The sequence below is a fragment of the Amphiprion ocellaris genome, chromosome 4 (genome assembly GCF_022539595.1).
Source record: "Amphiprion ocellaris isolate individual 3 ecotype Okinawa chromosome 4, ASM2253959v1, whole genome shotgun sequence".
NCBI classification, from domain to species: domain Eukaryota; kingdom Metazoa; phylum Chordata; class Actinopteri; family Pomacentridae; genus Amphiprion; species Amphiprion ocellaris.
Window position 1 is genome coordinate 7,769,513 of NC_072769.1, and position 26,572 is coordinate 7,796,084.

Here is a 26,572-nt window from a genome sequence, read left to right on the forward strand (position 1 = left end):
CAAGTTTTTCATAATAAAAGTTTTATTCATCCTTTGGTAAAAACAACACCAAAAAAAGACACATTTTACAAACAATAAGAAGAGACGAAAAACGAAAAGTTACTAAAAATTTATATTCATTTGTTTCAAACAAACAAAATGCAGCAACAGCTGCAAGTAAAATTGTAATATTTAGTGAAGGGTAAAAACCTAAAACATTAAAATCGCTGCTGTTGAAGTGTGAAATTGCTTTTTTAATAAGTGAAAAAAACACAAACATACATTCATCAGTGAACAGTAAGTAAGGTTAAGCGTATAGTAACAAAAAAATGTATAGCAATTAAAATTAAAAGGTGAAAAAATTGAAATCAAGGTGTTGAGAAGAACAAAGCGGTGGTTCCCAAGCTGGGTTTCGGTACATTTATAGGGGGTCAAAGAGAAATCTCAGACGTCACAAGATGATTTGACAGGAAAACATCAGTATATTTGACTGAAAACAATGCTTGTTTTCTTTCCTCTTATTTCTCTAATCTGTAACATATATAATTAGTGACAACAGTTTTTAAGGGGTCACAAGCCAAACAGATTGGGAACCACTAAGAGTACAGCAAAGGCAATGTTTTAACGATTCTGATTTCTTCCAAGAGACCATTTAAGTCTGTACAAAAAGAAATGTAATATAATTTTTGTGTAGTTTAGAGGCTCCCATTTTAACCAAGAACATACTTCAGCTTTAACATGTAATTAGAGGACGTTTTGGCATAATTGTGATTCTTTAGAGACCTTTTAATGTGAAATTATTACCCAATCTTCTTCCAATTCTTCCCATTTTGTTACAAAATATGCAGAGGGAAATTTATGTTATTATTGCATAAGTCTGGAAGAAAAAAAATCCAATAAAGATATTTAACTGTTAGAGAACCAGGGATGTGTGTTGGATGCAATAAATAAAACAAAAGCTGCTAGCTGACTCTTTAAGAGTTAACTATACATCTAACCTCCTCCCTCAAGAGAAAGATCCAACTGTGGAGAGAAATGTACAAGGAAAAGCATTTGTTCATCATCAGCCCAGTGTCCGTCTGCTCTGCCTTTGCTTCTTTGCGCTCCTGTTTCCTGTTACGTTCCATCGACATTTGCCGTCTCCCACCTCTATCACAGCTATGATCTATCTCCCTCATCCTAATCTCTGCATGCCAGAGTTCTTTGTCTCTTACTCCTTCTCCTGGCTTCTTCATCACAGCTCGTCCCGTGCGCTCCAGTTCTCCAGTTCAGACTGCAGTACATCAGAGTTTTGGGCTTCGAAACTCAGCTCCCCCTGCTCTTGAGTTTTCCTTGACTTGGCTCGGTCCCAGTCAGTTTTGACTGTCTCGTTGTCCCAAACCACCGACGTTTCCGTGTCACTGATGTAACCCGCGTCTCCTGTGTAATGGGTCGGATACACCAGAAGCGGCTCAGCAGAAAACGCACGCAGGTCTCGGCGCTCAAAGTGGTCCATGTACTCTGAGCTGAGGAGGTAGACGAGCAGGGACGCGATTAGGAGGAGTTTCACAAGACAGAAATCAAAAAGAGACAAATAAGAAGAAGAATATAAGAGGAGAAGATGGGTTACACTCACACTGGGTGTTTGTTATACATAACAGGGAGGAACTCATCGACAGGAAGCATTCTGGACAGAGGTTCGGCCCTGAGGAGCTTCTGGGCTCCTTGTAATGACAACATATAGCCGAGTGTCCAGTAGGAGTAATCTGCCTCCACCAGATTGTGGATTTTTGGTACAGACTTCTCTGGGTGGTCCACCTGCATTCGCTTTCGCCCAATATAACTGTATGAGTGTTTAAGATAAAAGAAATGTTAAATATCAAATTTAACAACAGCTAAAATTGCTGAATTTCATAGTTAAATCAAGTATTTCCATCAGAACTGTTGCAACAACTTTTAATCTGTTTTAACCTGTTAATGAGTCACACCAAAAACTTCCCTGATGAACATTTTCTGATACAGTTTGTGTGAAAATGCTGGAGGACAGCGCTCAGTAGTGGGATGCTAAGATGCATTACTCCCACAAGTGTTTTCAGCATCTGATTGGCGCTGTCTGAGATGATATGTGTGACAGATGGATGGATTTCACTGTAGGGGGATGATAATCCTCTCTGTTTACTGCACTGTATTTCTCCCTCTGCTCACTGATGCGTCACTCACATGAGATCCCAGTCCAGCTTGTGTGTCGTCACCTCCTGCAGCAGCGTCTGGAGGCGACGTCTGAAGAACACCTCGAAGCGAAGGTCGTCCTCGATGACCAGGGAAGTCTTCAGACCGCGGTCTACTATCTAAACACACACACGGACACGCACACACACGCACACGGGCGCACACACGCGCGCACATACACACACACACACACACACACACACACACACATTGGATGTGGATCATTAAAGAGCTGCCAAGATGTTGGTGAGCCTGCTCATATAAGTTACAGTGTGTTCCAGCACAGCGATTAGTGTAATGTTTGTTAAATTCTTCATTGTCTCAATAATATTTTTTGTCTTTTGTGTAAAATTATTACAAATAAAGAAATATTTGTGGTAACACTAACACATTATTTTATAGTAGTTAGAGCCTATATCACGTGAACTTAAATGCCCGTCAACACTGAGTCCTGACTTTACCTGATAGCCAGCTGGACTGTGCTGCATGTCTTCATCCACTCTTTGCTCTACTATTCTCTCCAAATAAAGGATAAATGCCCCAAAATAATCTTAAAATATACTCTTATACATAGAACCCACAGTAAGGAAATGCTTCTTCCAGATATGATTGTAAAAACTGTGGGCAGGGAGACTTGTCCCATTTACATTATTAGCAGGTTACTCATAAAGGCAGTTTCTAAAAAGCAGTGCATTTACTGAAATACACTATATTGCCAAAAGTATTTGCTCACCTGCCTGGACTTGCATATGAACGTAAGTGACATCCCATTCCTAATCCATAGGGTTCAATATGACGTCGGTCCACCCTTTGCAGCTATAACAGCTTCAACTCTTCTGGGAAGGCTGTCCACAAGGTTTAGGAGTGTGTTTATGGGAATTTTTGACCATTCTTCCAGAAGTACATTTGTGAGGTCACACACTGATGTTGGACCAGAAGGTCTGGCTCTCAGTCTCTGCTCTAATTCATCCCAAAGGTGTTCTATCGGGTTGAGGTCAGGACTCTGTGCAGGCCAGTCAAGTTCATCCACACCAGACTCTGTCATCCATGTCTTTATGGACCTTGCTTTGTGCACTGGTGCACAGTCATGTTGGAAGAGGAAGGACCAGCTCCAAACTGTTCCCACAAAGCTGGGAGCATGGAATTGTCCAAAATGTCTTGGTATGCTGAAGCATTCAGAGTTCCTTTCACTGGAACTAAGGGGCCAAGCCCGGCTCCTGAAAAACAACCCCACATCATAATCCCCCCTCCACCAAACTTTACACTTGGCACAATGCAGTCCGACAAGTATGGTTCTCCTGGCAACCGCCAAACCCAGACTCGTCCATCAGATTGCCAGATGAAGAAGCGTGATTGGTCACTCCAGAGAAGGCGTCTCCACTGCTCTAGAGTCCAGTGGTGGCTGCTTTACACCACTGCATCCCACGCTTTGCATTGCACTTGGTGATGTATGGCTTGGATGCAGCTGCTCGACCATGGAAACCCATTCCATGAAGCTCTCTGCTGAAGCACTGTTCTTGAGCTAATCTGAAGGCCACATGAAGTTTGAAGGTCTGTAGCGATTGACTCTGCAGAAAGTTGGTGACCTCTTGGCACTATGCTCCTCAGCATCCGCTGACCCCGCTCCGTCAGTTTACGTGACCTACCACTTGGTGGCTGAGTTGCTGTCGTTCCAACACACTTCCACTTTCTTATAATACAGCTGACAGTTGACTATGGAATATTTAGGAGCGAGGAAATGTCATGACTGGATTTGTTGCACAGGTGGCATCCTATCACAGTTCCACGCTGGAATTCACTGAGCTCCTGAGAGCGACTCATTCTTTCACAAATGTTTGTAAAAGCAGTCTGCATGCCTAGATGCTTGATTTTATACACCTGTGGCCATGGAAGTGATTGGAACACCTGATTCTGATTATTTGGATGGGTGAGCGAATACTTTTGGCAATATAGTGTATGTATAGGCTGTATAGGGTGACAAATTAAAGGAAAACCAACATAAAGTGTCTTTGTAAGGTGTTGGGCCACCATGTGCTGCCAGAACAGCTTAAACGCACCTTGGCATTGATTGTGAAAGTCTCTGGAACTCTACTGGTGATTGAACACCATTATTCCAAAGGATATTCCTGCATTTAGTGTTTGGATGATGGTAGTGGAGAGCACTATTGAACATGCTGGTTCAAAATTGAGTTCAAAATGGCATTCAGTTTGGTCGAGACCTGACAAGGCCATCAAAATATTTTCATACTTTCAAATTATTGAGTGACTCCTCAAGCTCTATGGATAGGCTTAATTAACATCCTGGAAGAGACAATTTAATACCAATTTGCAGTTACCCTTCCCTTCAAGGGGACAAATGGACCCAAACCATATCAGAAAAATGTTCCCCCCACAGCGAAACAGAGCAACCAGATCCCCTCACTGTAGGAACAAAGGGTTCAGGTTCTTATTTAGGTACTTTAGTTTGTTACATGTTTGTCTAAGGTAAGTTTATTTATCCCACCAAACAAACTGAATTACTGCTTTTAACAGTATGCGTTATCTACACGGTGCAGGCAGACCTTTTTCCTTGACGTTTCTCCAAGCGTCTTACCTCCTTCCAGATGTTGTAATGAGAGAGGAAACACCCCAGTTCACCCTTGGTGAGAGGTCGCCCATGATAAGGGTCTTTATACCCTGGCAGCATCTTAATCCCCATAGGCTCGATATCAGACATGTTCAGAGCTCTGAGAAAATGAAATAGGATGAATAAAGAGATTAGTGATGCAATCAAGAAACTATATGGATGTGTGAAGGTTGAATAAACATGTAAAATACCATAATGGAATAAACCATGCAGGTCCTAAGACTGCCTTTTTCTTTCAGACAACAGAAGAAAACAATCAAACCTGATTTCTGGACAGCCTACGTAGAGATTAGTGTGATATGTGTCTAACAAATGAGCCGAAACTACGTGGTTCAGGGAATCTTTAAAAAACAGCATGCAACCAGCTACTTTCACCTGGTTGTTTGTCTCAGCCCTGGCTTCCTACATCAATCTACACCGCATGTTACAGAGGCACAAATCAGGACGACACAGGCAGTGGGGGAGGAATAAGATGTGAAACGTACTTGCCATCCACAGCAGCAACAACCTTACAGCTGAGCTCCTGCTCATACAGAGTTCTTAGCATTCGCTCACGACGGTCAGATCTCCGCACCAGATTTATCATAAACACCTGGGTGCACACAAATGCAAAACCTCACACACATGCTTCGGTGGTTGTGCACATCTGTCTGTCTGTGTGTGTGCATGTGTGTGTTTATACCTCATCAAAGCCCATCTTGTTAGGCTGCTTGGGAGGAAGAGACAGGAAGCTGGAGGGCTCCAACGGTGAATTTTTCACTGTCAAAGAAAAAAGGAGGGAAGGTTACAAAGAGAATGAGTAATGTGTTGGAACAGGGGTTCCCAAAACGTGGTCCAAGGAACAGCAGGGGTCCACGAGTGATTTGCTGGGGATTCCCTCGGGAGATCTCAAAAAATGAGCCATAGTTTAACTTATGATTTGACTCTACATCCTGAAATTTAGCAAGTCAAGTGTACGTATAAAGATGACTAGTAGTAGTTTTCATTATTTAGGTGCCACAGCACGCACACAGTAATGCTGCACAAGGAGTATATAGAGGAATATAATGTTGTGATAAAATAATATTTAACAAAAGGCATTTTCAGCAGGACCCACCCTTATCCTGATTTAAATATTTTCAAGTCCCTGAATCATAAAGCTGCAGCCACACTTAGTCTGTCACTGCATTTCTCTTGCATTTTAATGGCACAACCTTTCTGTGTATGCTCTGTTTCCTCCCCTGTTGTTCTGTATGTATCATCGCAACCAGTTTCCATGCTTATCTGTCAACGCCTTAAACAGAAAAGAAACGGCTGCAGCAGGATGAGAAAAATCAATTAAATGCAACACAACAGTGCAGACCAGCACAACATGACGTGGAGAGTGAAAGATGGTTAGAGCAACAACAAATCAATGCATCTGAAACTTCCATTGTTCTGAGATATAAATGAAGTTTGAGTACTTCATCACAAGATAACTTAAATCCTAAAACTTTTAAACACAAAGATATCAGTCCAGTATTTCTGAGTGCTTTGCTTTTTGACTCACCCATGACCTCAAGGTGAGTATGCAAAAAGCTCTCCGCCTCATCTTGCAAAGTAGCAAGGGAACGCATTGGCACCGGGAAATACCCATAAGTTTCTTTGTTGCATATGTACATCTGCACATCTGAGGGAAAACAGAGGAAAACATGCTTACACATTTAGACATATTTAACAAACTTTCCACAGGAAAAACCGTATCTCTGGTGCATTCGTCTCACCTGCCATGCGAGCTGAGTAAGCGAAGACAATGACATCATCCAGGGCCCAGCTATACTCCGGGTGGGGCGGATAAAAGGCCAGCTGACGGGACGCCTCTTTCCTGAGGTCCACCAGGTAGGTGGAGTGAACCATCGGCACGGCGAAACAGCCACGACGCTCTTGCTTACGGATGGGCATGTAGGCTGGTGTACGCTTATAGTAACCCTGCAGAAAGTGCACACAAACTCTGTTTGGTAAAGTTTCACTCACTTCTCCTCTGTGTCCAATGTATTGACAAGTGAAAATATTGAGTTGTTGAGGAGTCCAGGTCAGGGGAAACTTGATTTCAGTTGAGAAGATTGGCTGCAAATGGCTCAGCATCCCTGAATGCCCTATCTTTCCATGGGAGAGATAAAAATGTGGCACTTTGAAGGGTTTTGAGGAAGTGATAGCTGCATATTTTCAAACTAAATAAGAATATATATATATATATATATATATATATATATATATATATATATATATATATATATATATATATATATAGACTGCACAAGTCCCAAAGTTCACAATCATAAAGTGACTGAACAATATCGACATGGAAGAAAAGACAATGCCAGACTCTGATTGCTTATTGTCTTCTGGCCACAGGTCTGTTAATTGAAGAAAATATTCTTTGCAGGAATCAGAGAGGCAGATTGTTGGTTGAAATTGGTTGATTTAGTGCTGGAGGAACCAAGATGCTAAGATGACTACTTAAAGGCAACCTGCTGAGACAGAAATATAGTACAGCTTGCGTGATGCATCAGATTTGCAAGTTTGAGTAGTCAGAATCATATCAGCAGCATCTGCATATTCACACAGTCTAATAATTACGGAAAGGTATTTCTTTGATAACTCATTTTAATGAGCACAAGCAGCAGTGGTGTCTGGTGAAGCTGACGGTAACAAGCTGAGAAGGTAGAGCAAATTAAACATAATGACTGTGTGGGATGTCTGTGCACCAGCCATACAATCTACTGATGTCATATACCTTCATCAGAGCTAAATATTATGATATATCAGCCCAGCAATGTTTCAGTCCACCTGTGAGACGAAACAAACAAATTACTTTAATTTACAAATTAATTTACCGGTGCATACAGCACCTGCACAGCAATCCAAGGAGAAACACTACACTGATAAAAACAAGAAAGCCTCTCTCCCACACCTTCAAATTAATTCATTTATAGCATTTCTATAGTGACTTATTGTGCAAATATGATTTCCTCATGCATAAGAAAAAATAATCAAATGAAAATGTCCCAGTAGATTACAGAATATTTCGGTGTTATAAAGCTGGCAGGAAATATGTTCTGCTGTTCAGTAGAACTGCAGAGAAATTGACATTTTATTCACTATCAGTAACCCACAGACTTAATAGTGATTGCATTATTCATCCATGATGTAAAAAAGAAGCTTTCATGGAGACATTGTAAAGAGTCTACACTTGATAACACCAGATCTGCAGGTTTAAGGATGTTAAATCTAAGAGCTTTTTAAGATCACTTTGATGAAATTTAAGACTTTACATTTACAATATGGCAAGAAGCACTTCTTTTTCACCTGATCAGCAGTTCAACGTTCAGCTTTAAAAGAACCTTACAAGAAAATTAGAAGGAGAATATTAACATGAAATATCACACTAATGAAGACTATATTTAAATTGTAAGGTGAAAGACAGACATGTAAAAAGACACTTATGAAGTAAATTATGCTACAATTACCCCTTGTTAAATATTTCTAAATATAATATCTTAAAAATGTATTTTAAATGCGGTCAATCAGAGCACATTCCTTTTGTAGCTGTAGGAAACATCCTACAACATACATAATCTGTGTGCATAACAGATTTAGTTTGAAGTTGAAATTAGTTTGATTATTTCTATACGACATTCAGAAAAATTCTGGTTAAATCTGCATTCCTTTGGTGGATATGGATATATTAGCCAGGTTTAGTGTCAAAACTTCACACTAAAGTTTCCTCTTTTAACAGACTGAAGTTAATATACAGTAGTCTATAGTCTACAGATCTCCTCACTGCTGCTATTAGGTGAGAACTATGAGAACATTTCTCAGGTACACAGATAAAGGACAACCATTTTAAATTGTATTTTCATTCTAACATATTTTACTCAACAATTCAAAAATGTTTGGAAGAGACTAATTTCAAATGTAGCCATCTATAGCGTCTCATACAGAGCTGCAAACTCTCACAAAGTTAAAGTGAAGGAACTTAAACCAAATTTAACATCCATTGCATGTACTGTACATCTTTAGGTTTATCTTCTTTTTCTCGTGTGACTGGCGACAACAAACTTAAGGCGGTGCAACCTAATGCCATCCGCTGGAGTCACTAATATCTCACAAAAACTAGAAAACAGAACAACATTTGCAGTGGAGGTCACATCTGCTGCCATGTTCCCCTCGTATTCTGTAAGAATGTTTTAAACCGCAAGATAATGAGAGAAATCTTATCTGCCATCTGTAGTATTCTCAAGACTTTTTTCCAGATGGATTTAAATACTTAACAGTATTTTTTAAGGACAATTACCGCGTTAATTTTGCATAAGTTAATTAAAGACTTTAGGGATCCGCAGACAAACTGTGACAAATACGGTAATCTTTGCAATCTGATGGTTCTGTTTGTGTGCTGTTGTGAGTGAAACAGGATACTGGTGGAAACTTTATTATGTGTTGCAATGTAACGCTGAAAAAAGAAAAACATCCAAGAGATGCTTCTTGTTAATCCTTTTATGTATAATATGAAATAGCAGATTTAAAAAAGCTTCAAAATGAGCTTAATTATATTAATCCTCTGAATCTCAACCAGCTTCTCTGCATTTTTTGCTCACATTTTTGCTGACACATTTCTACTCACTGTGGGTTCTTTTTTCACTACAATACTGAGTCCTGCATCTCTATGGAAACAACACAACCACGGCTAGAAGCAGTGGGAACTGGCAAATGACTTCTGTGCAGTATCAAGCAGCTAAAAATGCAAAAAAAATTACAATAAAAAGGTAAAAAATGAAAGTCGGAATTTCTTTAATCATTTATTTCACCAAAATAGAACAAAAAAAAACTGTAATTAACATGTATTTCCAAGCGTACATAGTTGCTGGAACAAAGAGTGACTCCATAAACGTCAGATATTACTTAGACAGTCACTGAATTATTGTCAGATGAACGTTAGCTGCAGCTGAGTCTGTGATGGTTTCATGGTTGAAGAGATGAGCGCTGAATTTTTTGTTTTTTATGGATACCAGTTGGTGCGAAGGGTACTTTTGGTGAATTTTTAAATGAAACAAACTGAATAAACTTACTGAAATGAAGCATTATGATTTTACGCTTTTATTTGCACAAGTTGTTTAATAATCATCAGAAAGTTGAAAATCTGATGATTCTTTCTGCATTCACAGTTTCTGACTGATAAATGGTGCAATTTTTGCATTTCTTAACAAAGATAACACACCTTTCAAAATATCGGACAAGTTTTGGGGTTTAGAGGGTTAAATAGTAATAACATTTTAAAATATTGCTATTTTATTATCGCATTCATGCCTTTATTGTCTATCTTGCTGTCATATGTGTTATGACATCAGCCAATTCCATTCAGACTGCCAGGAGAATATTTACGACACACCCACCCTATATGAGCTACACAATACCCAAAACATTAATCTGGTGAGAAAGATGTGGAGGTTCTGTGCCTCATTTTGATATAAAGTTGTGAATGATGAACAGCACAAAAGAAACGTGCCGTACCTGTGAAGTCATGCCGCACCAGTAGTTGGAGTACGCCGCTCTGGACTCCAGCATGGGAGCTACGATGGTCTTGTTCTCCCTCATGAGCTTCCACAGCACATCCTGATTGGTGAGCAGGTTGTCACAGTCGGCCACCTGCAGACGGAGGAGACGGCGCATAATATTGACAATCACTCCAAACCGTACACGTGAAAGTGCACACAAAATGTCACCCGCTGCCACAAAATGATTGATCGAACCGCTGTGACATGGTTTGATGACAGAGCACTGCAAGCGTACGAGGCTCCTTCTAAGTCCCTGTCATCTCGCAGCCTGTAATTTTAAACAAGCCTTACAAGCAGATTGCACTTGTATTTGTAGCATGCCGAGTGGTTATATGTCCAGAGAAAAGAACAACACCTGTACTCCAATAAATGAGAATCTACACTGTCTACAGCCATAATATTTCTTCTGATAATAGCTTGTTGCAGATACACTAGTATTGACCTTTATGTCTGACAATAAAAAACAAGAACTTGCACAAGAGAAATGAAAGAAACATGAGTTGAGGTAGTGTAGTTTTAGTTTACAGACGAGGAAGGAGCACTGCTGCTCTTTAGGAGGGCAAATAACGAAAACAAGATGCAGGAAGTCTTGCTTTGTATTAAATGGTGCAGACAACAATAGGAAAAAACTAAAGCACTCCATCTTTAGGTGAAGCCACATTACTAATTTATTCTTTCAACATACTTACAGGCAAACAAAGAAGGACAACAAAATCTCCTGGTTCTTGTTTATTAAGTTAATTTTAAAATTAAAAAATCCCATTCATTACATATTCTGGTAATGTTATGTTAGTGATTAATGCAAAAACAGCTGATACATTGTCACTTATAAAACTTTTACTTTGCAAATATCAATATAAACAACATAAAAACACCATTTTGCTTGGGCTATATATTTTGTTTTCACATTGTTCATCATGATGTGAAATCAGAATCATCTCTTAGCCATTAACTTGCATTTTCCAAAGCTTTATTTGAGGAAACTTTTAAATTAGGCCATGTGTTGTATAAAATGCTGATTATTATACTAAACAGTCAGTCTTCCACGGTACCAATTCAGGCTTCAATTACATATTTTCGTAAATGTAGTCATGTTGATATGTAATGCCAACTTTCAACCAGAGGTTAGGCTTCTATGAAGTGAAGTTATGTGAAGTTCTTCTCAACAGTGAGTGTTTTACTTTCAGTATCTGCCCCCAGTGAGGAGATGCAGAATGAAGGACCAGCATAGAAACTAAGCAATAAACTGCTGTGGATGGGGTCAGTAGCAAACAGTATTTTAGATGCTTAACAAAACAGCTTTACCTTTTCATCAAACAGATTTCTCCAAAAGAGAGCTGAAGCTTTTTTTAATCACTCTATGCTCTCTTTAAAGCCAAACGACTTTGTGGATATAAACTATGATTTGACTTTGCCAAACGCGGGTGTTGCTGGTCTACCGCTGTGTGATTTTGGCGTTTTAATGGGTTAGGTCGGATCCACACTAACTTGTTAAAACACCAAAGTCCCACAATAACAAAAACAAACTAACTGATCAAGGCAGTGGTAGGCCAGATTTGTCTGGGGTAAAATTTACTGTTTTTGTCAGTGGAGTCTGGTGGCTTTGAAGAAGGCAATTGAAAAGCTTCACTTCACTGTTGGGAGAGACTGTCTGCAGCGTACTTAAGACCAGAATCCTTAAACTTATATTGATTTTCTTTTGCTGGACCTTTCCGTAGGTAGCTAAAATTCCTTTTGCTGCTGACCCGGTCCATAGCACTTCATCATCCAGCTTTGATGTAAGTCCTTCTGTCTCCTTCCTAAAACTGGGCATGTCAACCACCATCCACTGTAGGTTTGACACAGATTGTGAATAAACACCTCATGTAAACCCACTTCAAAGAAATCAATCACTCCATCTCCGTTTAACTCCTTTCATATTAGGTGTTACAGCTGTCAGTCTTGTTAGCATCATTACAAACAAACAATAATGAAAAGTATAGACAGATGTCCCACACCAACATCCATTTTATTTGTTATTTCTTTCTCTTCTTTTCAGCCTAACCCTTTTTAACCCCATATCCCTGTTGGAGAGGACTCTCCACAGCTCAATTAAGTACTGAATTCTTTAGCTAATATTGATTTGTTTGTGGTGGACCTTTCTGTAGGTAGCTAAGATTCAATTTGCTGTTGACCCTGTTCACCCAGCATCCATGCCAGACCTTCTGTCTGCTTCCCCAAACTGGGGGCATGTTAACCACCATCCACTGACAAAGGAGAAGTATGTCATATAAACCCACTTTGGAGAAATCAGCCAATCCCTGTTGTCTGTCTTAGCAGCATTAACAGAAATCTGCTGCAAGAAAACAGCTAAATATTAACAAGTCTACAACGATGTGCCACACAAACACCTACTTGTTGTGTTTTACAAATTTGTAAGCACCTACCTTCTTTGCAGCCTAAATGTGTGTACGTCTTTAATATTTTTACCCGATATCCCTGATTAGACATCGGCAGGCATGGATAATGGATGTGTGGGTGTAATAAGCGCTATGAATCAGCTTATTGTACTTTGCACCGATATCTCCTTCTACAGCAGCACGGAGACCACATAATAAGAGGAGCCTTAAGAAGCTGCTGAGAGGGTGATAACATACCATGAGGTAGTCGGCCCAGATCTCACGGGCAGTTTCCAGCGCTGCCTGACGTAGCTTCATTACGTGTTCATAGCGGAGGTTGTTCCAGTGCTTAGGCCCCACCTCGTCTTCAAAGGCACTGACACATGCAAAGACAGACCCATTAAGTAATGTGCTCACCTCACACAAGCCTCCATTCACACACACACACACACACACACACACATTCATGCACATTACCTGGGTTCATCTTCAGGTCTCCATTCCACATAGTGATAGTAATTCTGCACCTTAATGAGCCAGTCTCTTAGGATGGCCGTGGTGTTGTCGGTATTGTGATCTGTCGCCACCCTGTGGGAGGACAAAAGGCCAGGAAGACAGAAATTATGAGTAAAGAGTAGCATTACCACCAGCAATGCAAGATATTCGTCTCAATGATCCAGGTTTATTTTGACTTGAGAGTTAAACTAATCTATCATTTGGAGTGAAAACTGATGTTACAACAGCAATATATACTATATGTACCAATTCAATATGCAATGCAACAGCATTAATCCCATTATCATTAAAGCAAGGCCAAAAAAATGCATTTTTTGTTCTTTTGTTTAGGACCACTGACTGAATTTTGAACAATCACAGTAATTCCAGAGCATCAGACTGCCTTATTTATTAATATCTGCCAGCATTTGTTATTCTGCCACTCAGAAAGTATTCTCACAGCAGGAGCCCCATTGTTTTCGGTTCTGTTTCATTTACTGCAGCGAGCTAATGTTTCTACATAAATAGTTATTCCAAGCTTCCACTCATTAACAGAGGGATGATCCCAGTTGGCTCCACTCAATGATGTATGCAGATTAAACACTAGTTTTGGATCAGAACTGGCAAATCCTCTGAGTTTAGTTATTAGAATCACAAGATGGACGAGCGGGGGGCAGAGAGGGTGAATGGGACAGTGGAAATGGCACAAAAATCTTTCCAACAATTGCAAACTTCATCTTTAGACAACGTAAAATGATAAATAGTTTGTAGCACTGGACAATGTACAAACTCTGAATTGTGATATTTCAAAATAACACTGAAACAACTGAATTAAGCAGCAGAGCAACTTCATTAGTAGAACAAATCAACAAGCGTTTGCCCAAGCAGCTAAAAGTTTAAGCAAATTGTCAAGCAAATACGCAAAATATCTGAATCCAGCAAAATGTAAAATTTGAGAATCTGCCATTTTAGACTTTCTGAGAAATTGTAGTGGCCATGTTTTATGTGTTCTTACAGTTAAAAGACTAAATAATTAATCAGAAATATGTTAAAGATTGATCAACAATCTAAATGACTTCAAATTAACACTTTGATAACAGTATTACTGGAACAAAAATCTCAAATAAACTCAGGCAAATGCAGCTGCAATTAATCTATTTTTTGACATTTGAGAGAGAACAAAAAATTGATATATTATTCCCTTACAAAGCTGTTGTAGTGGCAAAACTCTGGTTCAGTTAAATATCCAGCATTCATTTGGAGTTCAGGGCCAAAACATTCTCCCTGTCAGCACAGTTTTGTCCACAATGCCTGAGAAAAAATGTGTCTCTATAGCTGATACAATTCTCCACTATAATCACCAGCTTGTCACAACTTTATGGGTCTGGTACTGAGCAGAGAAACCACAAAACAGCTTCCTCCTGTGACTGAGAAAAAAGGATTGGTGAAAGTCGACCTTTGAAGGAAATCTTTACAATGAACCAACAGATGTAAAAATCCTCCATACTAGATCTAATAGAGCACGAAAATTGGGTGGTAATGCTTCTAATCTAGATCTGATTCATTGGTAATGTAAATAAACTGATTGCTGCTTTTTTTTTGTTTAACCAGTGCCTGATAAATGAATTTAAAAGTGTGTTACTCTGACACTGATGCAACCACCTTTATTGATTGTCACCACTTTGTTAACTTTAGAGCTGAAACAATTAGTCGAATAATTTTCAACTGCTTAACACATTTTTAACAAAAAGCATCTAATTCTCTGATTTGAGCTTCTTAACTTGGAACATTTTCTAGTTTTTTCCTTCTTCATGACAGTAAACGCAACATTTTTGGGTTGTGGACAAAAGTAAGACATTGGAAGGCACTGATCCTCGTTTTCCCCCATTTTCTGACATTTCATAGATCAAACAGCTAATCGATTAATCAAGAAAATTACCAAAAGATTAACTAACAATGGAAACAATTGCTGATAGCAGCTTTAGTGGTTTGATCTGATTGGTTACACATCATGAGTAACAACATATCAACACTGAAGGACAAACGTTCTCTTTTAATTCAACAAGTAAACGAAGACATTGTATTGCCTAAATGTTGACGAGTTTCATTTTCACTGCAAATGCATATTAATTCTAAATATAGATGAACAGTCCCCTGATTACTAATTATTGGTATCAATATGACATGGACATGGAAGAAAACTATTGGGTGATTCCTAGTAGATAGCTAAACAAATTCTAGATGCTACTGAATGTCATATATACTCATAGTACCTCTCGAGGAATTTTCATCAGTGCAAACTCATGCATATATTCATGCATAAGATTAACTTTAAAATTCTGATGTCGCTCTTACTGTAACTGCAACATGAATGTTAAATAACACATATGTAAATGATTTTTGGTTGTGATTATTGCCAAGTAAAAGTTTATACACCTAAGACAAAAGATCTGACTTCATTATCGATGACATTTAAAATCCTTCCATAGAAATGCGAAATCACCAACCACCCGGGACACTTGGCTTATATATGTGAGGAGTTCATTGGAAGGAGGGGTCTTCATTGCCACTGTTGCCGAGTGCTTCCTCAAAAGGAATCCAAAGGAAAACTTTATTTGGTTTCTCTGTAAGGACTTCATTCTTGAGATGACATGCTCTGTGAATTTGTGCTGCTATATCAATAAAATTTAACTGAATTCCCTCAAAAGCCCTAATCTTAAATTTTCACATACTGCAAAAAAAGATTTTTTTTAAACTAATGGATAACCCAGCATAGGACTCTCATATTTACAGTAAAAAAAGTATGAACATGTACATTCATATTAAATAACAAAGAGGGTTATTTTGTACTGTCAAAATGTTACTTTCCGATACCACTTCTTTTGATTTCCTCCCGCAAGAAAAATGTTTTCAATGCTATTTCCAGATTAGCGAGACTAATGTCAACAGGGACTATTTCTATTGGTCAGGAGTAGAGGTACGGATATATAATCTTACACCGGTTTACCCTATAATTTAACATCTGTTTATTTACTCAGCATCACTTGGGTTTTTAATTCTATTAAGTTTTTGCTGCCATTAGAGCAGCAGAGTTGCGCATCAGGTGTGGACAGAGAAGAACAAAGACAGACAATAGGGGCTGAGCAGAGGGGGAGCTGCATTCATCTGCTGTCTGTGTTATCATAACAAATCTCAGTGTGTCAGGGAGGGGCAGCGGCACAGACCGAGCTAGAGACGGGGAAAGAATGCATAAATATGACAGAAATGGATTTACTCCCAACCCTGTCATGCAGTGAGTGACAGTTAGCGTGCTGCTGGTGTTAGTCTCCCATCTGTCTGTGGCGTTTTAACACAGCAGTGCCGTCCCAGCACCTACACGAGACCGACTCGCCGATCCATCTTCTTCCTCGCTCTCCACATCTGTCTGCCCCCTCTCTGTTCGACAGAAATATGTGAGCTGCCGTGAAGTTTTGAAGGGCCAGAGGTAGTGAATCAAGAAGGGTTCATGGAGAGTAAATATTTGGGATTGCAGACTCGTGCCTTACAGTTATGAGGGAGCTGAGAAGGAGGCAGAGGGAGACAATTGATTTATGGATTGACAACATCCATTCTGCATGTCCCTGCAGAGCACACAGGCTCGATATTAGGAGGTCTGCATGAATGTATGTGTGTGTCGCCACTTGCCAAGTAGTCCATCTTAACCTGTCACGGCGGTAACTGCAGGCATCGACAGGTGGCCAGATAGTAGTTTATGCTTTTACGCTGCATTTGAAAACTTTTTGTATCAGTTCTTGCACTGAGAGACAAAATATGCTGCACACGAAAGCAACCATGCAGAAAACTGGCGGCAACATGGGCATGATTAGAGTCAGGCACAAATTTTTGGCTCAGATATAACAGCAAAAAAAAAAATCTGAACATTCAGGCTGGTTTGTTTTAAAGCAACTTAAGTCCTAAATTCAACATTTAGATGAGGCACATCACCTTCTCTCATCAATTCCTAGGAGTGATTTATGCTTTAGTTTAATTCAAACTCCCGCTGTCACATAAAACACAACTCAGCTTGAGGCTTTTACCCTCATTTCACTTTATCCGACCACCGGGTTGCCAAAACACACAATCTAACCTGTCAGGTATGAATGCTGATGGGAAGATTAACCCAATCTACGAAAAACAGATCTTTTGGCAGAGGGGTAAAATGAGAAGAGGAAGTGAGCGGAGCTGGAGACAATCTGGAAAGCTGGGGGCAGGGTGACAGGAAAAACAGCCTGGAGCTAAAGGAAGGTAAAAGCTCTGCAGAGGCGTCTGACAGACAGACAGACAGACACACTCTTTAGTACCTGGATCGTACAGGATTTTGACACAAGTGCTAATTTTGAGATATTTGTTAAAGACAATACTAGTGTTGTTTGCAGCCGAGCAAGGGGAGAAGTGGAAAGGGAGGAGGGAGGGGATAGGAAAAGGGAGGGAGATGGGTAAGGGGGAAGAGAAAGCAGAGAGAGACACTGTGTGACTGAATGGAACTTTTTCATGGGCACGACTCTGCTGGAGGAGTCCGCCCTTAGTGCTCCGACCTGCGGCCACATGAGTCCACACAGCCCCGGTGTGGAGCCCCGGTGCTTTAACTTCCACTTGTGATTAGTTTAATACAGAAAACCACACTTTTCTACATCTTGATAACACAGCGGCACCAATTGGCCAAAACTAACAAACGCAGTCAGAGTTTCCTCTTATTTCTTACACCAGCTTTTGACGTGTCTCCTGCCTCATGAGTTAACTGTGAACCATAATAATAATACTCATAAAAAACTTCTAAAAGTTTTAACATAACAAACTCTCTCATTCCTTAAGCTAATATGTATTTTTAGTGACTATTCACGCCGGTGACACTCACCACAGCGCAATGCGGTCCTTCGGGTAGTTGAGGCGCTCGACGGCTCCGAGGAACAGCGGCAGAGAGTGCGCAGAGTTGCGGCAGACCAGAGCGATGACGACCCGGGGAGCGAGGAGCGGAGACTCGGGGCTCCAGCGCTCCTCGGGGAAATACCCCCAGCTCGGGCCCGGCAGGAGAACGAACAGCAGGGCGGGCAGCAGCGAGGTGACCCGGAGCATGGCAGGGTGGAGGGGGGCAGAGAGACCCGTGAAGCGACGCGGCAGACAGAGAAGGAGACGGAGGATGTGGAGAAGCCGAGCGCCCCGCTGTTTGTGTTATGCCGACAGTGTGTACATGGCGGCGCAGCAGGCGGAATTAAAGGGCACGTCCGGGCTGCGTTTAGGGGAACTCGGTGTTCTCAAAACGCCGTTGGGTTCCAGCCTCTGTGAGCCTGGTGGAAATGAATCACATCATTCCTGCTCCTGCCAAGTTAGTTTATAATGACCCCTGTTTCGCGCGAATAACATTCTGTGTACCATTAGGGTAAAGTTGACTAGTAGGTTTGAACCCTGTGTCATTTGCTGCCCTCCCCTTTAAGAACAGATCCAGCTGTAGTCCATAGGAAGCAGATGAAGAGCCATTTGGGCGTGTCGATGTGAATATACTGCAGGCTTGTCATACCTCTGGAGGAGAGACTGGAGTCCAGAAACTCTGAAATTGGTGAGATTTACCCACTGCTCTACAGCAATGGCCCTTTTTGTACCTTAAAAACGAAGAAACACCTGTGATTCCTGATGATGTACCTGACATACATGGGACAGGCTATAATAATGATAAAAATAAGAATAACCTATTTAGACACAGATTACGTAAAGATAACTTGACTAGTAAAAAGTCAAAAATACGTCTAAAACACAAAATAATAAGTTGTTGATTATAACTACACAATGAGAACAAAAGAACAGTCCAAGCAACTCTGTCAAAATGTTATTGAAAAGACTGTACAAGACAGAGACATCTATAACTTCAGTTGCTGAGAATTATGTGTAAAACACAAAGCAATTAAGAAAAAAGGCCTATAAAAAACTGTTTACCCCTTTGAAGATTTTCCCCTTTTTACTTCTTCTACACATTGAATTTTAAACACTTAGCTGTTTGCCCCAGTTTTTTGTCTTGCTGGAAAACAAATCTTCTCTTGAGTTGCAGCTGTCTTGCAGGCTGCGTCAGGTTGTCCTGCAAGATTCATCTTTACTGCCCATGTGCATTCTTTTACCCTCTCCCTTTACAAGCCTTCCAGGGCCTCCTGCCAAGAAGCATCCCCACATCATGATGCTGCCACCACCATGCTTCAGGGCGGGGATGGTGTGTTTATGATTATATATGTCAGATATGTGTTCTGCCTGACCACTACCTATTTCATAAACAGTGAGTGTTTCCACAGACAAAAGCCATAGGTCTTATCTTATCTTATCTTATCTTATCTTATCTTATCTTGGCAAAACAAATTGCCTTTTTTGGACTACGCTGTGCACATTGAAAAGAACAAAAGCCTCAGCAGTGATGTTTACAGGAAACTTACACACAGTGACCATATATTTGACTCCCACCACCCACTGGAACATATGCTGGGCCTATTAGAACTTTGTACCAGAGGGGCAGAGGGGAAACGAAAACAGCACACACATATTTGGAAAGTACTTTAAACTCGTGGCTGTCCAAACTGGGGCTTCAGTAAGTCAGCAAAATGACACAAGTCTAAACAGAGAAGAACAGAATGAGCAACATTGCCATCCCGTATGTAGCTGGTGTGTCTGAGAAACTTGGAAGAAATGTACACATTCTGGACAGAGAAGACTGATGGTTTGAGAGAGCAGTTAAGGAAGCCAGCCATCTCTGAACAGAGGAGGAGGTCTATGACAGCACTTATCAGGTGCTTATAATGTAGTTCCAAGAGCCCTCGCCAGGCAATTTCACACCCATTCACACCTTGAGGCCTGGGAGTTTTGGGTTGTTAATGGACCATGAGTCCTGTGAATTGAGGGTGAGAATAAATACCTGGGACTCGCCATCACTGAGTAAGAACTGAGGAGCCTATTACATGAGAGGCGAAACATCTTCAAAAACCAAAGAATAAGTCAGGTTTAGTTCTACTGAAGGACTAAGAATGGAGCTGCTACTAAGTTATTTTCATTCGAATTTAATCAGTCCTTTTTCAAATTAATATATAAATTGTTAAGTGTGTAAGGTGACAGAAATTGGTGAAAAATCCCTTTCATAATTCCCCAGAATTCAAATTGTTTTTTGTCCTTAGATATTCTTCAGTGAAAGCAAAGAAAAGCAGCTAATTCTCACATGTGAAATTAACGTAATGTTTGGCATTTTTCTTCAGCATAACATCTTAAATGATTAATTGAACATCAAACTAGCCGCTGATTGATTTTCCTTCCCCTGACTAATCTTTTATTCATTGCTATTAAACTTAGCATCGGAATAGGCACGTAGTAGCAGAAGTGTAGTGAGTTGATGGGATTTGTGTTTTTGGATATTCTTTTTTTTTTCATTTTAGCCTTGTAGTTTAATTAAACGTACATTTTAGAATCTGAACGCATGTAAATGAGGCCATTTTTTAGCTGTTCGTTTTTATGCTCAAGTTGTGCATTTGATGTGAAAATTGCAAACAGAAAAAACTAATACAGAGGATGTGATCTCTGAGGTTATGTACTAGACTGCACTAAACTTTACTACACGCTGTGCTGTTCTACTGTTCCTTCCTCAGTTAAATCGATGTGTTCGCCTACATCAAGCAGCGAGAGCATATGTTTTTCAAAGTTTTCTTAGTTGGCTAAAGTGTATTCCCAGTCAGACATGGTTCTTGGTGTGAGTGTTTCAGATTCTGATGAAGAGCCTTGAGAGTTTTGGCTGGACTTCTGCTGGCAGTCCCTTTGAGGCGGCAGCTTGTGGTATACTGATTTGGAGAAGCCAGAGCTGGAGCTGCAGGGGTTGTTGGGACTGAAGGGGAGATGCACAAACTGCTGTGGTAGTGAGTATCTCATCACTGCAGGAAGAAAACAAAACAAAACACTCTATTGTGGCATGTGGAACACACAACTCAACAAGACATCCAAAGTAAAAGATTTAAAATGTTTGGATGAACATGTCACAATTATTGATGACATTTCCACAAGTTATCCAGCAACTAAAAATTACATATTATACCTGACTGGATGTGAGAGCTCAGGTTGTCTCTCAGGATGGAGTTAAAAATGGTGTCAGGGTATCAATCATGGCATTATAGCAGGACATATCCTAAAATCAGGTTGAGCTACCATTAAAATAGAGGTGAAAATGGATAACACAACATTCACATATAAAGATGCAAAAACCCGCACCTGCTCACTCACACCTTGTGCAAAAACTGGCAGCACTATCTGCAGGATCGTGTCCCGGATTAATCGAGATTGCAGAGCCAACAGTTCTGTTTCCAGGTGCTGTGCAAAACCTACATGCCCAAACAGAAACAGGCAGACACATGGAGATATGGAATTGCTTTGTAGTTCAGTCAGTGACAACATTTTAGCAAACTCTAGGGGTTCAGAGCTGTGTTTTTCCTCATGCCCATCTTATCACACACCTTCAGCACTCTGTCTTTGACTCTGCACAGCACTGCTGTGAACTGGGAAGAATCGGAGTTGAAACACGGATACCGTGAGACCAACCTCCAAAACATCACAGCACACATGTCAACCACCTGGAGGAGAAAGTGTGAATTTGATTAATTTTAAGAGGGTGTTGCTTACCTTAATTTTACTGGTTACATGAATATGCTTGTTTACTTACTTTGTAGAGAGCACCCTGAGCTTTGAGCACCAAAGGTCTCCAAGTTCCACTGTGGACTCCCCATATGTCCTGAAGCCACACACGGCTCTCTGAGCTCAGCTGAAGTCTGTCCAGGCATTTCCACATCCTGGGATCATCTGCTCTGAAGCCACTCAGAGGTGACAGCACCTGAAACAATACACTTTTTATATATTTATATATATTTCAAACGAGCTGACATTTTTATCACATTACATTAGAGCTACCCTGCATATACAATTAAAGCATAAGTTTAACAAAAGGTAATTGTTAAGGTATCCACATGTATTTCTCTACATTGCTGCGATTGTTAAAGAAATGTTACTTAAACTTCCATTAAAGTATTTTATGCCTCAGGACATGCAACAATTCACATACCATCACATCATTATACCTCTGCGGCTGCCAGTCAAACAATAGAGTTGGCAGAGGAAACTTTAAAAACACCCCAGCTGTCACCTGAGGGAAATTTTGATCTTCAATTGTTGTTTAATGCAAGATGAACAAAATCTTCAGCTTATGGTATTTATTCTCAAACACTGATTGAGAAATTTGACCACTAGCAACTTTTTTTGAGGCCTTCTCACAGATTATGCCATTGGAGCCTCAGTATGGACATAAATTGATGGCAGTTTACCCAAAAACAAATTTTTTCTTCTGAGTTGAATTCATTTGGAGGGTTTGTAAAGGTGTGCAGAGCTGAAAGTATCAGATATATCAAAGAAAAATAATTGCAAAAATTGGAGGTAAGCCAGAAAAGATAAACACCTTTTTTCTGCAACCTTTTTCTGATTTATCTTTTTAATCATCATGGCACCCCTCAGGCTTTTCTTGGAGCCCATTGGGTGGTCTGGATCCTCAGGTTTGGAACCACAGGTGGAGTACTTAATTGCTTAGCATCTTTTAAAAAACGGAGCGTGTCAGATTTTTTAACTTTGAATTCTAGAAGTATCCATGGCACTTCTTTAATGGATTTTACTCCCAACTGTTTTTTAATTGTTCACAAGTCCTACCTCTTTCACACATGTGCTCGTTGTTCCCACATCTATTATGTCTTCACACGTCTCCAGGAAGTATTTCCAGGTTGATGCAAATCCATTGCAGATGGGTGTGGATCAACATGATGAACACTGTCTCATTTTAAATCTTTTATCTTCACTGACAAACACACCTGTCATCATGTGAGCGATGTGATCTTGCAGCAAACTGGCCCGCTGGAGTCCTGCAGAGATCTGCTTCTCCATGTCAGAACAATAAAGGGACAATTCCTCCTGCAGAACTACCATGGCAGCTTTTACCTGATGTTTTACTGTCTTATATAGACCTCAGCAACAGCAACTGACAGACATGCATTTATACGCACATACCAGAGGTTAAAAGAAAGACGTGTGAGATGCATTTAACCACTTGTTTACCAACCATGTGTATTTTCATAGTATTTGTCAGTTTTCCTCACACTGAACCAGATTTTCCTCTTTCCTCCACGGCGATGTGTAGTAATCCTGGGAAACACTTCCACCTTGATGTAAGATATCAGTTCTTCCATCATCATGCCGACCAACACCTACATGGCCAAGAACGTGGAAGAGAGCAGATAGAGGATAGAGGGGGGTGTATGAAACAGGCAATAAATCTAGGCAAACAGAAAAATCAATAAAACACTCATGCATGAGGTGAAAACAACAAACCTTTTGTCTGATGCTCAGAAGAGAAGAGTAGAATGGTTAGGATTAAAACAAATATAAAAGTAGCGTGTTATAAAATGGGCATAGTAGGGGAATTTATGAATTTTGCATTTATGAATCTTCACACCAGAGAGCTGCAGGGAGGTGCAGCAGACAGTGCACAATCAAAGGACTGGATGACCAAAGAATACAGTTTTTAAAAAGCTTTGAAGCCTGTGGAAGTTTTGTCTGACTTGTGATTGAGATCAGTGATAAGATAATAAACCTGAGCTCTGGTGTTGTGTTGCAGCTCGCAGAATGTCGGCCCACTGCGTCTGCTCCTGGTAAGATGCAGTGGCCAGACACACAGCGGCATTGTAAGGGTGTTGTATAAAGACAGGAAACGCTGTAGGGCAGTCCCAGCATGCCAGTTTACCACCTGATTTACCTGCGTGCACACAGAAGTCCAGACATGCACACATTAAAGTGCATTTGTCTGAATAAAATAGAACGATGTACACATTTAGACTGCCTATAAATAATAAGAAGCAGGCGTGGTCTCAAAGCATACCTTCGATGTGTCGGCACATGTTACCCACTAATTCACAATGCTCATGTATAAAGGTGCAGATCTGACAGCCAGAGAGCATAAACTCTGTCCTGCACCCCTAACCTCCTTTAAATACCTGGGACACACAAAACGCACACAGAAGCTCAGGCTGCAGCAGAGGAGCCAGATGTAGGTCAGTGTGCAGAGGATTCTGTTTTTACCTCTCTGGCATGGCGACTCTCTGCTGCAAAACTGCTGGTGACCTGTAGGTGGCGATGTGACCAGATCCCATCCAGGCACTGAGGCAAAGTTCCCTCCAACAGAATCCCAGCATCCTGAATCACAGAGTTTGCACTTGAATCGCCATTAACACACATTCATAGTTTAGAATATGAGATAGTTTTGTCTGAAAATAAAAAGCAGTTTTTCTCACAGTGTGCTGAATCAGAGGGCGAGTTTCGGTGGGCTCCGTGTGTTTGTTCCTCAGGTGAGTCAGCAGCTGAAAGCAGTAGTGATGCTGATAGAACGGAGGCAGATTCGTAAGGATGTCTGCAATGTGCTCTGTTCATCAAGAGCGGCCACAAATCAATAGAGTTGACTTTCACAACAAAGTTCCAGTTAGTTTTGCAAGACAAAATGAAATCAGTGAGCGGGAAATTAAACTGGTGCTTCCATGGGGTTCACAATGAGTATGAAAATTACACGATCTCAACTTATAAGACCACTTTTGTCAGATTTTGAGCTGATTTGTTGGAAAGTATACCCCGAAATAAGTGCCATTTCCTATAATCTCCTATACAAATAATTCTAAATTCTGTTTTATGAGTAATGTATTTTCTGCCAGATTGTAATTTCAGTCAAGTAGGTTTCTTATTGACCTACCTTTTGACATTTATTTTATTGTTTTCGTATCGCTCCATTTCAACCAAACAATCATATGCTAGATTTCAACAACCTGGTAACCCAGAAAATAAAGGTGAAGCTTCAAGTATGTTGTGTAATTTAGCCCAAACCATGCTATTTTCCTAGACCTAAGCAAGTAGCTTTGGTGCCTAAATCTAACCAAACAGCAAATGTAAAGAAATTTAAGTCTGAGAATGGTGGTCCCACATATGGCACCCACCCCAAGTCCACTGGGTAAAAATCTTATTGCAGACTTTTGCATTCAATAAACACAGACTTTGTGGCTTTTTCCAACTGGAAACATTTACCACATGATCGTAGTTTTACTTTTCCGTGGGGAAAATATATCAAAATGTGATAACAATGCAGTTTAGTTGCACAGAATTAAGTAAGTAATTTTTGGGACACGATGCTTCACGATGTTTGTTGGTTGTCATATGCACCTTTAATTTGTCACGTATCTCCATGTTACATAAGTGACATGATGGTGTGTCTGCATATGCTTGTGAGTATTTGGTAAATAGCAACATTTTCTGCTATTGAGCATGAATGACTAAAGGACAGGGAACTAGACAATCATACATAAAGAGTTCAATAACACTAAGTATGTTTCTCCAAAACCAACAGCTAACATGATTATTTACGGTGAGATAAACATTGAGATTATTTTGAAGGATGAACACGTGATAACGAGAACCCTGTTCTATTTCTGCATACTACACTCCTACCTGAGATGTATCTGTGCTCTTTGGAGTTTAGGTTGCAGGGAAGTCTCCCTCCCATTCTCAGTTCAATTTTCCTTTCATTAAAACTCACTCTACTTGTCAGTGTCTCTCCTCTGCCTCTGATCCTAATCTCCTGCCCCTGTGTGTCCTCACCTCTTTCTCCACCTCTTCTTTCACTCACATGTTATTTCACAGTGACACACTCAATAAAACTGATTTATGTTGACAGTCAATACTTGGGACAAACATGGCAAAACAACAGCTTGGCCCACAGATGCCCTCATACTCCAGTTTATTTGCAGCAATATTAAACAGTGGAATGAGCAGTATTATAGAGGTAGTGAGGGCTTTACCCAGAAATGTGCATACATGGTGACTAATCACATCATCAGCTCCTAGTGCAAACATTATAGGACCCTTGAAAGTCTATTAAAGGTTATAATGAAGCTCCGAAACACCAAGTCCATTGTTATAACAAGTGTCATTATGTTAGTAGAGATCCTGCTAACCTCATAAAAACTCCTGCTCTCTTTTCACAGCTCATATCGGTCACCTCCTTCAGTTTTCCACCTTCACAACTCCACTTTTCCCACCTCTTTGGCGGCAGATAACACAGACTGAGGTTAAGGCTCTCACTACGAACAAGTGCATGAAGGAGTTTACATCCCCTACAGTCACACAGCCGCCTTTATATTTTGCACGTTCGTAACTAACAGACTATATGTGTTGCATGAATTATCACT

The 26,572-nt window shown here is 40.3% G+C and overlaps 1 protein-coding gene across 1 annotated transcript; it reads right to left on the reverse strand.

Annotated features, from left to right (window-relative positions):
* On the reverse strand, window positions 1-18,622 carry LOC111569912 (procollagen galactosyltransferase 1-like). The gene is made up of 12 exons (XM_023272355.3): window positions 18,154-18,622; window positions 13,242-13,352; window positions 13,023-13,140; window positions 10,343-10,477; window positions 6,556-6,760; window positions 6,342-6,461; window positions 5,496-5,572; window positions 5,299-5,405; window positions 4,781-4,913; window positions 2,179-2,306; window positions 1,595-1,801; window positions 1-1,484 (listed from the first exon to the last, which is right to left on the reverse strand). Exons 1-12 carry the CDS (start codon window positions 18,369-18,371, stop codon window positions 1,214-1,216), a joined length of 1,830 nt encoding a protein of 609 aa, XP_023128123.1. The 5' UTR covers window positions 18,372-18,622; the 3' UTR covers window positions 1-1,213.
* Between the last annotated feature and the right edge of the window lie 7,950 nt (window positions 18,623-26,572).

Excerpts from the sequence above, each read along its gene's own strand:
- LOC111569912 (XM_023272355.3), bottom strand. The coding sequence starts at position 18,371 with ATGCTCCGGGTCACCTCGCTGCTGCCCGCCCTGCTGTTCGTTCTCCTG. Across the intron at positions 13,141-13,241 it reads AGACCTGAAGATGAACCCAG|TGCCTTTGAAGACGAGGTGG; the intron begins GTAATGTGCATG and ends TGCATGTGTCAG. Across the intron at positions 1,802-2,178 it reads AAGCTGGACTGGGATCTCAT|TTATATTGGGCGAAAGCGAA; the intron begins GTGAGTGACGCA and ends ACACTCATACAG.